Source organism: Chiroxiphia lanceolata, chromosome 2 (assembly GCF_009829145.1).
Source record: "Chiroxiphia lanceolata isolate bChiLan1 chromosome 2, bChiLan1.pri, whole genome shotgun sequence".
Taxonomy (NCBI): domain Eukaryota; kingdom Metazoa; phylum Chordata; class Aves; order Passeriformes; family Pipridae; genus Chiroxiphia; species Chiroxiphia lanceolata.
In genome coordinates this window covers 94635959-94652252 of record NC_045638.1, presented here as the reverse complement: position 1 = coordinate 94652252, position 16294 = coordinate 94635959, and the positions used below count along the sequence as shown (strand labels likewise).

The 16294-nt window shown below is 40.4% G+C and overlaps 1 protein-coding gene across 3 annotated transcripts in view; it reads left to right on the top strand.

The window, feature by feature from the left end:
* Positions 1-933: 933 nt before the first annotated feature.
* Positions 934-16294, top strand: part of SLC22A15 (solute carrier family 22 member 15) — a 68355-nt gene continuing 52994 nt past the window's right edge. For 2 of the 3 annotated variants that reach the window (XM_032679007.1, XM_032679008.1), the window contains exons 1-2: positions 1075-1229; positions 13974-14186. In XM_032679007.1, the coding sequence (XP_032534898.1) occupies positions 1143-1229; positions 13974-14186 (300 nt within the window). In that variant the 5' untranslated portion in view covers positions 1075-1142. Of the gene's footprint in view, positions 1230-13973; positions 14187-16294 lie in introns of all 3 variants that reach the window. The other variant, XM_032679009.1, reaches the window with a different exon arrangement.

Here is a 16294-nt window from a genome sequence, read left to right as displayed (position 1 = left end):
ATAGTCTTACACCACATTTGGCTTTTTTTTCTTCCCCAACTACTAGCAGGTATGCTATGATGTATCATTACAGAATATTCCACAGTTGTCAGCATTTCAGGGTCCTGCATGAACTTCTAGAACTTAAGCAGCATGCACTATGTGGATACAGCTTCCCAGACGCAGGGCTAACACCGTTCAGAATCACAGAATCAATTAGGTTAGAAAAGACCTCTGAGATCTGTGAGTCCAACCTATGACCAAACACCACCACGTCAACTAAACCACGTCGCTGAGTGCAACGTCCAGTCTTTCCTTACATACCTCCAGGGACAGTGACTCCACCACCTCTCCTGGACAGCCCATTCCACTATCTGTGGAGATTCCACCTTTTCTGTGAAGAATTTCTTCCTAATGTCTAACCTAACAGGTGCAAACCCGCTGGACAGAGACTGTAACTTCACTGTGCTCTTAGGATGTGCTCTTCAATGGACGACGAGAGCTAGGCTGCTGCACGGAGGATGCCATAAACTCCAGAACCACCTGGCCAGCGCGGACCCAGCGCAGCCTCCTCCCCCGACCCGCAGGGCCAGCGTGTGCCTTGGTCTAACCAAGGCTCCAGGGGTAACACCTCTCTGCCCCTTCCCCTTCCAAACGGCTGGGACCAGAGGTGCTGCATCTCAGGAGGCACAACATCTCCCTCCACCTGCACCTGCACCTGCACCTGCACCCACCTCCCCAGTCCCGCACCCGCTCACAGCCCAGCCCGAGGCAGCTCCGCGCTGCCGCCCTGACACCCCTCACACAGCCCCCGCAAACCCTCTCAACCCTCTCACACAGACCCTGACACCCCACCTCACCCACTCCCACCCCAAATTACTTAATCCCGGGCCGTGCGCGTGCGCTAAGGCCGCGCGCGCTTCCGCTTCCCCGGCGGGCGCCCGGGAAAGAAGGACAGAAGGAGGGAGAGAGGGAGGGAGGCGGCCGCATCCAGGCTGCTCTTCCCGGCGCCTGCGCATGAGGGCCGCATCGCGCCTCCCGCCCTTTCCTCCTCCTCCTTCTCCTCCTCCTCCTCTTTCTGCTGCTGCTGCTGCCCCGCGAGGGCCCAGCCGCTGCTCCCCGCCCCGCCCCGGGGATGCGCTGCCCGGCGGTCGCGGAGCGGGATGGAGGTGGAGGAGGCGTTCCCGCTGGTGGGGCAGATGGGGCCCTACCAGGTGTATCTGTGCGTCCTGCTGGCCGTGCTCCTCCAGGTGAGAGCCCACCTCCTCCCCTCCCGCCCCTGTCCCGAGGGCCCGTGGGAGCGGCAGTGCCGGGAGGGGGATGGTCTGGGTGCTGTGGGCAGCCGTTCTCCAGAGTGTTGGGAGGGTGGGAGGTGGGTGGATGTCCCTGCGGTGAGTGCTGCCTGGTGCGAAGGCTGGTATGGGAGGGCTTGTGCTGTGGCAGTAGCTTGGTCTCCTGCTCTCGATCTATCCAGCATCAGTGTGATGTGCTCCTGGGACACGGGTGACGTGTATCCAAAGGCAGGGTGAAGTTCTACAGAGTGCATTTGGGGCGGCTGATGTTCTCTGTGCCGCATTGCCTGAGCAGTTGTGCCTTTTGTCACTCACTGAGCCCTTTAGGAGTTTGGAGTTTGTCAGGTGAAGGGCTGGTTGGAGTGAAATTAAGCTGAGGTTCCATGAGCTAGACTGGAAGAAGGTGACTTCCCAGCTCTGCTGAGAATCCTATACAACCTAAAGTTAATGGCCTAGGCTAGGGATTTCTAGGTTGCGTGTGGCTCGGTTGTCACCAATAAAGTGGCAGGTGGTCAATGATACCTCTGTGTGCAGATCATCTCATATAATCAGCTGGTAGGTAACTTTGGTACTTTGACTTGCCTTGATTTAACTCTTGGAGTGCAGGGGGAGTGTCTCTCCATAAGGTATTTGGACGAGGCTCTACATTTTGGGTAGTCAGGTTTGTATTCTATGAGATACTAAACTGAAGCTGTCTTAAGTTTTGTGGTAAAAGTGGATTCCAAAGTAACAGTGGAGTGCTAGATTATCTTTCAGAGACTGCATGACCGAGTGATGCAGCCACGTTTGCCATCTTTCAGCTTTGCTTCATCTTTGTGCATATTCCTATGAGGTAGGGGTGGAAGATGAGAATGTTATGTGTACCTTCACAGTCAGGTCTAGGACTGAAGTAAGTTTGAATCTGACAGAAGTCTGGTTCACTCCTGGTTAGCATCAAAAGCTTAATTGTAAATTCAGCTAGGCTGACAAATGCTGGGTTACTGCCACTGTGGAAATTTAATAGCTTCAGGAGTGAAGAGGGGAATTTTAGTGTCTTCCCACCTCTGCTGGTCAGTATTTTGTGGTAATCAAGAACTTCCAGTCCCGAGCTGTGACACAAGATGTCTTGTCCTGGCAGCTAGGGGACTGACTGAAATACTAAGAAGCTTTATGAGATGACAAAAGAAAATGCAGATTCCCAGTCTTGTTGGAGGGGAACTCCTACTTGGTTGCAAAGCTATGGTGATGAACAGCAAAAGCTTTGTAGGTTTCTGTTTCCTCCCTTTTTTTTTAACTGATTTAGCTGGTTAATCCTTTAAAATTAGACTTTGCTTAAAGCTTGTTCTGCTGGTTGAGTGGCTAGAAAATTTATATGCTCACTGAAGATTAGGAATTAAGGAAGTAGTAGTTACTTTTTCTTCCAGTGCTGGTTGTGTTCTGGAATGAACTGCAGCCATGACAAGCGCTCTGTGTTCCAGAATTTCAAGTAGTATCGGTCAGCTGTTCTGTAATGTTTGTGTTTGTCTGTTTTGTTTTTAATGGATTAACTTGCATTTCTCATGCGAGAAGTAAACAGAAGGATCACTGCAAATCCTAGAACTAATTCAGAATAACTAAAGAAAAAATGGTAGCAGGTCTGCAGATCTGGTTTTTTTTCTTCTCGTGTTATTTTTAATTCTTGAACTTTACCAAAGAGGATCATCCTTTGGTATATTTTCTTTGCTTCAGGTCATTCAGGCACAGGAGTCTGTAAGGGATTTAGATGTGAAGTTTGTTGTCTTTCAGTCCATGAATAGATTTGGACTTCTACAACTGGTTACTGCTTGGGTGGTTGATTGCTTTTTATGTTCCTTTATTGGTGCCAAGTTACATAATATGTCACTGGGATGTGCAAGAGCAAGACTGAAGGCAGGTTCCACGACCGGTATTAGTCTTTTGTCTGGTTTATCATCAACATTTGGAGGATGGACCCAAAGGTAAGTGATGTCTGGTGTGTGTGATGTAGATTTAGGTAATCCTGGGCTCCTTTAGTGGACTTGATGCAGCATCTGTCATCAGAATGAGAACTCCTGGTAGTCTATGTCACTGGCTCTGCCATGGGCTGATTGTTCCATTTTATTGCTTGTTTGCCTGTCCCTTTCCATGTCCTCCCTCAGTTGGCCTATATTTTCACATTGGCCTATATTTTTGTGTTGGCCTGTTGGTATAAAAAATATTTCTGCATTCTTAAGATAAGAATATCCCATGTGTGAAAACTATTTTTATCTTTGCTGTGTGAAGTCCCTTAATCTCTGATGCCTATGTCCTGAGCTTAAACTCTGTGCTTTTCCTTCCCACTAAGATTCCCAGCAGATGCTCTAACTTTCCTTGTAGACTTTTGTGCTTTTTCTTCTCTACATGTTACTGATTTTTTGTTTCATACTCTTTAAGTGCTTTCCCTCATTTTAGTGTTTTTCTTATATAAATTTCTACAGTAAACTACTTCCACCACATAGTCTTATTGACATGCCAACATATCTGGTCTCTGAATTCTAATTACAAACATAGTTTAGCTCACAGAACTTCTTTAAGGCACCAAACACTTCTGTTTGTATGGGTGAGACTTTCCACATGAGTCAGTTTTCATGTGGTCTTGCATGAACTGCGAGTTGACCTGTGGAATGAGCTTACTGACATTCTGGCAAAACCCTCTAGGTTGCTTGTAGTCAGAAAAATGTTTTTGTGTGTTATCAGTGTAAAACCAGATTAAGTGTAAGTCTTGTGGGCTGTTTCTTTCATCTTCCCTGATTTGTATTATTCCTCTGCTACCTGCTACTGTTAATCATTAACCTGTTGAGCTGTTACTGTATTAAGGTATGCCTGGCTTATTCGCTGGCTTAATTGGAATTTGGAAGATTTTTAGGAATGTTCTGTAGCAGTGGTTGCTAGCTTCATAATGGATTGATGACAGCTAATGTAGAGAAACATTTTTCCAAATTATATGGAGTTATGCAAAGACTGAACTTATCTGAAGAATGTGAAGATAGACTAATGATGCGAATTTGAGGTTGGACTAGTCTTGCATTTCCAGTATATCTTTGAGTGAGGGAGGAATAAAGGGAGCTTATAACTGTTAAAAACTTCGGACTTTTATCTTGAGCTCGAAGTAACTGCTTGACACCTGTTGATTACTGGAAGGGTGCTCACAATCTTTTGAAGAAATTATACTGAGGCATTATTAAAGAACGGTCTTTTGATGTTCGTTTAGTGTATGTGGCAACACGAGACAAAATCTTACACTTTGATCAGATGCTTGAGTGTACAAGCATATTTAAAAATAAGTTTCTTTGTCTCTAATGATTCAATATAGGCAGTTGAAAGAGGTTTGCCTTTGCCAGTGAATCTGAGCTACAGGTCTGCCCAAGTCCAAATTGAACCTGGAGAAATGTGAGAATGGGGGTGTGTTCCTACTGTATCTCTATTGAAAGATTTTTAAAAACATGTTAGAGTTTAAAAGGGAGTTCTTGTTTGCACAACTGAAAAAGGCTTTGCCTCAAGTTGAGTAATGTGCATTGCACAGCAGTATGGAGAATTACCAAGGGTAGTTTTTCCATCTATCTTAGGAACTCATTACTAACTAAAGGGAAGATGGAAAAACAGTTAAGATAGTTACATCAGGTTGCTTGAATGGTAGTTTGCTTTAAGGCAAAGGCATTCTTGATGCAGTGCAGCTATAATGAGCAGTGTTACTAACATCACTGTTGACAATATCATGTATGACTTCTATCATTACAATATCCCAATGCAGAAAGATGCTCCTTAATCAGCCCATTGGAACAAATGTTATGAGGGAAAGTAAATTCTGGGACATGTGACTTAAGTAAGGCAGGTTCATCCCGAATATTTAGAAATAATTCAGAAGAAACAGTGTCTGTTTTCTGACAGGATACAGATGTGATCCCATATGTAGCCTTGTTTAACTCTGTTTCTTGACACTTCTTGTCTACATCCTCTACATATTCTACCTCTTTTAGTGGCATGAGACATAACTCTGTAGTTGCAATGACGGTAATGAAATACTTTGTCAGTGAATCTTCTTTTAATACTTATGTTTGCTTGAGTATATTAAGCTATTCTTTGAACTTGCCAGAATTGATCGTAAACTGAACACCTTATTCCCAGTCCTTGGTGATGCACACTATTAGGACTTTATTTGAATTGGAAGCGCAAAACAAATCTGAAATTTAATGAACAGTTTAAAATTAAGGAAAGAGAGGGATATTACACAAGTTGCATTACAATTGCTAGTATAGTGTCCTGCAGTTGTTCCAGAGGCTTCATTACAGGTATTATGTTTACCCAGAGTTATTTGCACCATAACTTAAGACACAGTTCAACCATAAGTGTCTGTAGGGTAAGTAAGCAAAGTGCAGATATAAAAAGGATTTACAGAATTGCCGTGTAACCTTCTTTCACTTTGATTACCTCACTGTTTGGCTTTTTTTTTTATGTCTACAGAAGTAAGAGTTCTAAGTCCCTCTGATTCTCAGGAAAACAGTTGCGGAATGTGGAGTCACTTATGTGGAGGGATGGTTTCAAATGTGGAATGAATACAAACATAAAAAGTAGGGACTCAAGTTTTTTTTCTTGAGGAGATCTTCATATTCCCCCATCTTTTTGTGCATTACTCAGAACATGCTTATGATAAAGGATGTTCTTGCTTTTCTTGTGGATGTGATGAAGGCTTTTAGAGTGGTTGCATCACTGAATACAAATCCTTGTTCTGGTATAGTGTATTCCTGCTTAGGAAGAAAAATAAACTAGATGGGCATAAATAATGCAGAAGTGTATAAACTATTAATCCAGAAAGATGTGCTGCTACTCATTTAGCTAAGAATATTTCTACCTGAAAGTTGGTGGAATTTTTAAGCGAAGACCAGTCCTACAGTTTACTTCAATTAGGTGGGGGGAATCTTCTAAGGATTTAAAAAAAAAAAAAAAAGGTAGTTGCTTGGTCACATGACATTTCATTTCAGCAATTTAGATGCTAACCAAGACTCCTTGATCCTTTAGTCCCTTACTTCTTTCATATCCATAACTTTTCCTTAAAAGAAACAATCACTTATCTTTAATTATGTTATACTTATAACCATAAAAACATGAATGCAGCTGATGCAGACATTGTGCTATATTCTACAGAAAAGCTGAAATAACAGTGCTGAGTTGTGACATGCTTCTTTAGCAGTGGGATCCTTAACTCTCAGATGTCATGTGGAAGTCTGGATTGTAACGACTACTTCCTTACCGATTAATTTTAAATAGCTAACTTGCTATTGTTTTTTTTCCAAAAATAATCCTTAGTGGAGGGAAGGCATGAATTCCTTATGAACTGCCTACATCTCCATCTTCCCTCAAAATTTATGTTGTCTTACACTAATTTGATTCTCTCATGTAACTAAGCTTTATATTTTTATGCATAAGTACGATCAGAGCAAACTGAAGGTTTAGAAGAAAAGTGAGCTGTAACTTCAAGACCTTCCCTTCTTCAACTCCATCTGAACTGCAAAGCATGTGTAATTGAGCTCATATTTAGGCGGTTTTAAGTGCCACTGAGAATTGCTGGATGTTTTTGCTCTTCTAAGGATCACTGCCTTCACTTGACACTGAAACCACATTTTCGGTGTGTATGTATCCGTATCAACACCTCTAGTCAGCTTTTGCAATTTAACTTACAAGCCTGGCTTCAGTTTTTGTGCAGTTCAGTCCTAGAAGGTGCCTGTTCACTGTGTTGTTGTAAAGACCTTGACAGAATTATTGCTGATGGGCATAGCAAGAAGGAGGAGTTTTGTGAGAGGCACAAAGAAGTAGGCATTCTGAAGGCCTAGCAACAGAGGGAAGGAAGCAGGTTGTTCTGCCTATTTAAAAGAGTAACCCAACTGTTTTTTTTAAAAAAGGAATTTACATGCTGTGTAAAGAGTGAAGTTGTCATAAGGAACTCACTCTGGGGTTCTTCACTCGAGCTGTGGATGAATGTCTTGCTTTTTGCAAAGTCTTTTTTAACAACTGGGAGTGGAAGGTGTCTGGGAGGCACTGTGTCAAGAGTGATTGTCATCTTTATATGGAGAGTGGGTAAAATACATGGGGAGATGCTTTCAGATTTTTAATAATAAAGTTATTGTTATGTAGAATATTTTGTGCAGTGGGATGGTATTTAGATTCAGTGGGGGCTGAAGAAATCCCATCTTTTGCTATTCGTCAAGATGTCTTTCAGCTTGGCAAACTGTTGAAAAAATCAATCTAGGGAGTCTGTCCTCTGAGCACCCTTGGGAGATGAGCCTCGGAGTTAACAGGGAGTTCTACTGGATAGCAAAGACTATGCATTAAACATATTTCTGTTATGACACATTATCTCCCTTTCCTTCTTCCCTACCTGTGTGTACACACAGTCTCTAACTACCCGTGTTTTGTAGGCAATAAATTGCTGTGTTTTTCCACTAGCAAGGCACACCATCAAGGCTCTCCTCACTGGCACTTCCTCCATTGTAGATGCTCTAATTTCCTTTTCTCTTGGGTGATAGAATTAGTAGGTGTGTAATTGAACTCAGAATAGTTGTTTCCAACCTGCATATGATAGTTGCTCTTTATTTCTGACACAGATAAAGTTTTGTGCTCTCAAAAGTCTTTATTTTTACTGGAGCAGTTAATATAACTACTTCTGTAGCTATGCTATGTAGTTATACTTGTGCTTTGTGTGCATTGTTTGCATTAAGTAAAACCTCTGTTTGGTTTTTCCAAGTGTCAACCGAGCGTGACTGGAGTCCCTCTGGAGCAGCAACATCTGTTTTCTAGGTCTTGTCTGTTTACAGTATGATCTCTGACTAAGTTTATGACTTAGCCTTGTTAAACATTGTATTTGTGTTCACCTGGTCATTTTCCTAATCCTGGTGAGTTTGGGCTGAAAAGCTGAAAAGAATTTGCCTCAGAAGGCACAATGAAACTTTTGAGATCCTCACATAAGGAAAGCTGGAGAGAGTTGTATGTACAGCTTATCAGGCTTTCTGTTTGTGATATGATGTTCGGTTATTGTTGTCTTAAAAATATATAAAGACCAGAGGTCTCTAATCTCTTTCAATTTGCAGATCCCTTACGGACTTCCCACTGAAGAGGTTAAGTCCTTGTACAGTAAATTTAAGACTGCTGACAGCTTTGTTTCCTAATTATTTATTCTAAGCACTTTTAAGAAGTAATTCAAGGAATTCTGAGGCCTGTAGGCTGTAAGCTAAAAATCACTGGTTTAGCAAGTTCCACCACAAACCTGAAAAAAAAATGTTCTTCAGTTCTGAAGCATTACATTGCTCTGAAATAGCAGTAAACCCAAGACTTTTTTTTAATTTAAAAAACCCACAAACAGCAGAACAGAAGTACGGCTAATTGCTTACCCTCAGACAGGTTCTTAAAATGAATAAGTAAATGAAAGTAGCTTATGCAAATGTCATCATTGTCTTTTAGTCTGGATATTTAGGCCAAATGTCTGAAGTAATGGGTAATTTACCAAGTTAAATGCTTTAGCCAAGAATGTGCTCTTCTCATAATCATAGCAGAACTGCCTCTGTAGGACCAAGGTGTTCACCCAATATTCTTTGGCAGTGTCCCAGACCAGTGCACTAAGGTGAGGACTTTGACCTCTTGTAATCCTGTCTGTGACTCAGGTATGTTCATAGCCAGCACAGACTGGAAAGTATGGAGGGAAACAGGGACAAAGGTGAAATCCAGACAAAAGAATAATCATGCTTTTGGAAGCAGGACTAAATCCTGCCTGATACTTGTTAGCCCACAGTTCTACTCTTTCAGCCAGCCATTCTTTATGTTATCCTATAATGCCACTGAGGAGGTCCAGTCTTGGGCTGCTTTGCAATATATTCATGAACTGAAATAGGAACTTCTGGCACTTCTTTGCTTTGTTCTCTTATAAGTTCTTCTTTGCATAGGAGGAGTGGAGTGGCACTTCTGACGTGTTATTGGTGAAACTGTATTGGTCAAACTGTTATTGGTCAAACTGGTGTTTGACTGAGGAGTCTTGCCACATGATTGCACATAAAAGCATTTTAGCTTTCTTGAATATTCCTGTTGAAGCAGAGATAGTATTTATAAAGCTTTTTGCAATTTTGTTTTGTGTTTATTGTCTTGGTTTTCTAACTTACCAGGGTGTGAGGTTTCTTTTTGTTTTGTGTTTTTAGAGGCAGAAAAATAATACTTCCAACTTCTTTATTCATGTTCAGAGACCTGTCAGCCCATGATGTGAGGGTGCAGCGTTTCCACAGCCCTGTCAGGCAAAGGTGTGTATGCAGGGGCCAGCTGCAACTTGGGCTGATGTTGCAGAAAGCTTGTACAGTGAAGCTGTTTGTTCTTGAGATGCCAGAGTTTGTCTGTTGAATGTAAAGCAGTCCTTCTCTGAGCACGACAGCACTCACCTGACTAATGGGCAGGTGTGCTGGCTGGCCAGGCTGAGCAGGAGTAACAAACCCCTGCCACTGCCCACCAGAGTAATGCTTAGCATGACATGGAGTTGAGAGGTGTGTGTTTGGATGTTTGGAACAGAGAAAAAGGGAAAGCTAAAGGATCATTTTCTACAAACCTGTAGGAAGTGAGGCTCAAGGAGTGATGGTTTGCTGTGCAGTGTTAGTTTCCAATGTAGATATTAATTTCTAGAATGAAGTTATGGTTTGGACTTTCTTCTGTGGATTCTGGAGGCCTACAGTTTCAGGCTGAAAAGCTATTTTGGTAGGTTTTCTCTGTTTCTCTTCAGAAGCCCTAATATGTGTCTGCTCTGTCGTTGCTAAGTCATAGGTGATAATCAGCAATGGTTACATTCTGCACGGGGAATATTTCCTTTCAAAGCGGGGCTGGGAGAGATGACCTCATGTTCTTCTGCACACGGTGATTCTCTGCTTTAACTACAACAGCCTTTCCTTCTTCCATATGGTGTTCTCCCTGTTATTGTGCCACCAAGAAGGAAGGATACTTTGGTAGGAGAGTGTGTTTTCAGCAGCAGATAATAATTTTGCAGCAAGAAGACCTTTTGGGGCTTTTCTACAGCAGAGTTATTGAGGAGAAAAAAAAATCATGTGAATTTAAAGACAAATCACCCTTTGGAAATAACTTGGAGCAGATGAGATCATCAGATTTTCAAAAATAAGGTTGCCCTCCAGCTTTTCAGCTGCTTGTCCTGGGTTCAGAAGAAATAACTGTAATCCTGAACTGTAACCATCTCTTCATCAAAGGCTTCTACCAGAGCAAGATCATTCACTGTTCTTCCTTAATTTCTCTCTTTCCTCAGGGTGAGGTTTTAATGTTTCTATATTTGAAGGTCAGAAGTTGGTGTCTTACTCATTATTTTGTTCATCAGTGAATGCTTCAGCTGATACTTGTCTAGAATGACCAGGCTAGTTCTGAACTGCTGATGAGCTCCTCTTGGTAGCATTGAAGTCTTGCTTTTGTTTTTCTTTTGTGCTTTGTAATGGGTATTTCTTACATTATTTTTATGTGTGCTTTCATTATACACAATTGAAACTATTTAAATTCTTCCTCCCCCTCCCTTGCTAGTCTTATTAGAGATTCTGCGGGTTTTTTTTGCAAGTAATTTATTATGAAAATGAGCACCAGGAAAGCTGGTCAAGGCATTGCAGGCACTTCTATTAATAATAATTTTAAGTTAATTTCAAAACCTGTCAATGAAATAGCTATAACTGGCTAACTAAAATCGCTTCTACTTAGCAGAGAAAATGGAAGTTCACAGGTTATTAAAGCCTTTTAATAAATTTCCTTACACCGTAGCATTCTCATCTAGACAGACTATAAAGTTTTGACCTAAGGAGAATATCAACAAACAGGAGATACTAAAACTAACAAAACTCTCATCATTTCATTATCAGTGACTCATTATCATGAGTTGGTGCCTTGTCCCCCTGTGCTTGGTATTCATCTTGATTAATACAGATCAGTGTAGGAAATTTGGTAGGGAACCGTTAACATCCATATATAGCCAATTAAAAATGTTTGACTAGAACCTGTATACTAATGACATAAGTTTGACTTGACTTGGGTTATAGAACAAATGAAAAATGAAGGGCTTTGTTTGCCACAGTGTGTATAATGCAGCCATTTTATACCTTATAGAGTTGTTATATTTCTGTTTGATTTGATAGTGTTTTACATTCTTTACCAGTCTGCACAACTATGTTATTGTTAAGTGCAAGCACTGAGAATTCTTAAGGGAGGAATCTCCAGGTTCATTAACACAAACTCCTGCCTCTTACTGAAGTCATGAAAACTCTTTTTTGAAATTCTTTTAAGTCTAGAGGTCGCTTTATCATGTTTTTATGACCACTTTTATAAAATCTTTCTGATCTTCAGAATTGTAAATGAATTTTGGGAGGTGTTTTGTGGGCCTTGTTTTCTCAATGAAATGAATAGGGTTTACTGTGCTTCTTGCTGAAACTTCAAGGCAGGTGTTCAGTAGGAGGCAGAGTCTTGTGTCAACAGTGACTCCAATGAACTTGAGTACAGAACTATATTATATGATAGCATCAAAAAAATCTCCATCTTCATATGTTTTTCTGATTCCACAGATCAATTCAAAGTATTTCTATCTTTGTTCTATCCTTGGTTGCTGCAGCCACTAGGATACTTAAGGCTGATTTTTCTTTATTGAAAAAATATCTGTAGTGTTTGTCCATGTGCCTGCAATCGCTTATTTTTCTATTTCATTTTCTGTAACTGGGGTGGGGTTGACCTAGAGAAAAAATGAAAAGCGTTATGCTTTCTTTCTTTAAACCACATGCCTTGAGGATTTCATTTCCTGATCCACTTCAAAAATATGTTTATTATTTCACAAGACAAAAGGAAGGATGTTATTGTTTAGTCCTGATGTGGAATTGGCTGAGTGAGTCAGAGTATAGGGATGCACTGCATATCATGACCTGTAATTCTCATTTCTGAGTAATTTCAAACTGTTCTTGAGAGTACTGTATCTACACATCCCTAGCAACATGGCCACTCTGCTTTTTAACACTGCTTTCCCCATGTAATCTTAGTCATTGCCTTCTTTCCAAAATGAATTCTTTTTACTTTTTATTGTTGTCGATCTAGTTGTCCTTTAGCTTAAATAATAACATAGTTAACAGATAGTGTTTTTTTCAAATTCCTTCTGATATTGAATAATTTTAGTATGGAAAATGGAAAGAAACTTTTTTTAAAAAAAAAATATCTACCTTCTGCCACTACAGTAGCAGTTTATCCCGTAGATTGCAAAAAGGAACTTTTGGGAAAAAATGCTTTCAGGGTCTTTCTTTTCAGTTTAGTAGTAATTCTCATTTAGATCTAGGTTGTAACTTCAGCTGTTATGCTGTTGTACAGAACAGAATAGTATTGTCTGGTGTTGCTTGCATCAGAATTCAGAGGTCTTCAGGCTGCTTTTTTTGTGCCTGTGGTCTTCCCAGTTTTGCAGATTATTTGTGTAGCAGCCTTCTGAGAGAACACACTTCCTATGGGTACATTCTTCCCAAGAACATATGCAGGAGGTGCTGGGAGCAGAGCAAGGACTGTGTTAGGGAGGTGCCTGAAGTGGGGTTTGAGGAATGTAAAGGCATGCATGAGGGGTTTTTTGAGAAGCAGCAGGAATTTTTTCTTCGTTTGGGTTTTTGTTTGGGGTTTGGGGGGTTTTGTTTATTTGCTTGTTTTGTTCATTTTGTATGGTTTGTTTTGGTTTGGTTTTTTTCCAGGAACTGCTGTGTTGAGTTACAGATCCCCAGTGAGGGCTTAAGACAAAAGGCAGTTTTCTTTGAAGAGTGTCTGGGGGTCTTTTTGTTATTACCAACAACTTTTGTCTCTCAGAAGACTTCATCATCTGTCTTCTGTTGCAAAATTCATGGCACTTCCGTGTTCAAACAGGTCTCAAACTACTGAGTTTTAAGCTGGAGCCGTAATGTGGCCTCTCTGTTTTTCTGAGCAAGCAGCAGTAATCCAGCTCTAGATCAGGCTTGAAATATCTGGATTTCCAGCAGTTTTATTTGTTCTTTCCTAAGCAAAAGCTCCTGTTGATCACTTAGACCTTGATCATTTAGACATGTATGTATAAATGTGTAGATACATAAAAAATGTGTATATATATATATATATAAAAATATGTATGTTCTCACTTTTCTCTCTGTCCTTTTTTAAAGAGTGAAACAGGTTCATAGAAGATTAAAAGATAAGGAGGAATAAATGTTATTAAAACTGGAAAAGATTAGATATGAAACCATGAGGAGGAGATCTATTCCAAATATCAGATTAGAGAAGTGAACAACACAGGTGGAAGGAGAGGACATAATAGAGTAATATACTTGCATTAAAGAATAGCTTTCTTTCGTCTCCCTAGTGCTACTAACAAATCTTCATGCTTCCAGGAGGTGTATTTGCTATGTGTGGGAGTTGGAGGGCCTCTCACTTGAGGGAAAGGGGTCAGGAGGGGAACTTATTTTCTATCAATTAACCGACAGATAAAAAGCGCAAGAACCACTTTGTTGAAGTTATGGTTCTTTAGTGTGTGATACTTGGTAGATGGGGACTATACCTGACATCTCATAGTGGTAGAAGGCAAATATAACATAGGAACATTTTTAATACTGATTTGATCCAACTGTGCAGGAAACATTACCTGCATGTAAGTTTAGCATCTTTGCTGTTTTTTGTCTTTCATGCCAGCTCTACGTGGCCACTGAAGCCATCCTCATCGCGTTGGTGGGTGCAACTCCTCCCTATGACTGGGATCTCCCAGGGCTCTCAGCTAATCAAAGCCATGGCAACCATTCAGTGAGTGAGCAGAGAGCTTTTGGGGAATGGCTTCTGACTGCCAATGGCAGTGAGATGCATAAGCACGTGCACTTTGGCAGCAGCTTCACGTCAATAGTCTCTGAGGTAAGTCTGAAATGGGTTTTGCTGCCTCATGCGTGAGTAGTAAATCTTACTGAGTTGGTTTTGGGGAACTGGCTGTACTGCTGCTTTCTTGCATACCTAATGCATGATTTGATTAGGAAACGAAACAGGTGCTACCTTCAGGTAGAGAACAGGTAAGGTATTCACATCTTTACTGACAACAGAAGCTAGCTTTGTTTTGCTATGCAGATCCAATGTTCTGCTCCAAAACTTCCCACCTTTTCCATATGGAAGTTATACATTGGTCTGGTTCCACAATTGAGCTGGAATCACAACATTCATTTTATTAACGTGCTCAAAATCCTTTATGGACCCCGAGGTCTTCCTGGCCACCTTTGGTGATTGCCTTGCTAAGCTCCACTGCACTTAGTACATCCATTGTGCAGCTGGCAAGCAGTGGAGGAACTGGAGAGGAAGTGGCTTCTGCAGTCTTTGCAACTCCAAGTATGGGAGAGGACATGGGCAGTGGGGAGTTAAGTGGACAAAGCAACTCTCATTCTATTCCAGAACAAGCTTCTACTTTATTGGTGTGGCCTCTGTGTTTTGTAAGTGTTTTCTTTCGTGGTCTAGTCCCTACTGGAATGATTCCAGACTCTGCATTGATGAGTGCAACACCTGCCCTTCCTGGGGCCGTCAGTATCTGTTAATGTCAAATTGTTCTGTACAAGAGCCCTGGGTGCATTGGTTACAAGACCTGAATTTAGAGCTGAACTCTGGAGCTGTGTAGTACCACTAGATAGTTCATGGCTATTGCCCAGAGGTATTAATGCTGTCTGAATTACTCGTCTAAAGCACTTTATTGGTTATAAGCACATTAATAAAAGTGACCAGCTTTGGAATAGTATGAAGCTTTGTGTACAAAAGGCATTGCTTCTTACTCTGGTAACAAAGAGGATATGAGTACTTATGACACTATGTAAATTAAAATTCTAATGGACAGTGGATTTCTTAAGTGTTATTTACACCCCAGTAAGGTTTGCAAACTTTCCCTGGGCTTTTTCTTTTCTGTTGTTTGTTTGTTTGGGGTTTTTTTAACTTATCCAAGAATCTTTAATTCTCTAAAACTTAATGGTCAGACAAGCTTGTAGAGGCTAGCATATGACATAAATTTTATAAAGATTTTTATCATTTTGGTTGCATAAATAAGAAATGCAGGTAAAGAACAAAGTTTACTTGAAAAATAAAAAAACTAAAAAAAAAAAAAAAAAAAAAAAAAACCAAAAGAAAAAAAACCCAAGCAACTTGTGTAGATTCCACTCCATTGTTCTTTAACATACATTTTTTACAAGTCCCATGTGAACAAAATCTTGTTACCTCTCCTGTTTCCCCCTATTAAAACACAGTTTTAAAAAAATTTTTAGCTGAACGTGTGGTATATTTGGAAGTTATGTGCTCAATGCAAAGGTTTTGGTGAGATCACACTTAATTGGGGGATAGTTCACCAGTATGTAATTTCATTACTGATGTGTAAAAAGATATTTTCTGCATTTGAGGCGGTTTTTTTAATGCTTGTCTTGTGACATCACTTACTGATAATGTGACCATTGCAAAAATTGCAAATTTACGCTGAAAAATATTCAAATGTAAAAAGCTTAATTTATGAATAACAAGCATATATGTAACGTGCTTTTATGTAGAAAAGCCTTCAGCTGTTTAAAGGGCTTAGATGTTGAGCTTAATTTTCAGAACAAATTTTGCTATGCAACCATATTATCCCTTAATCCCTGAATGATTCAGAAATCATCTAATCTCAACAAATTTCATGTTGGCAGCTTCTTTCATGTTTATACTAAAAGTTAAGGCATGATTCTTGTGGCTCTTATAAAACAAATTGACCATGTTATTTCAGGATAAAATTAATCTCTTATGCAATTATACAAATGTATTTTTCTGGAAATTGTTTTTAAAGTCTGCAGAAGCTTCAAAAGCTGATTTGTGGTCATGTGTTTAGTTTTAGAATTGAATTTTGTCAGTCTTGACGCTTTATTGGCACATTACCTACTGTATCAGTAAACACCTCACCATTAAAGTGACAATTCAAAATGAGTCATATACTGCAAGTTATTTTCTTGGAGCTTATGAATGATGTT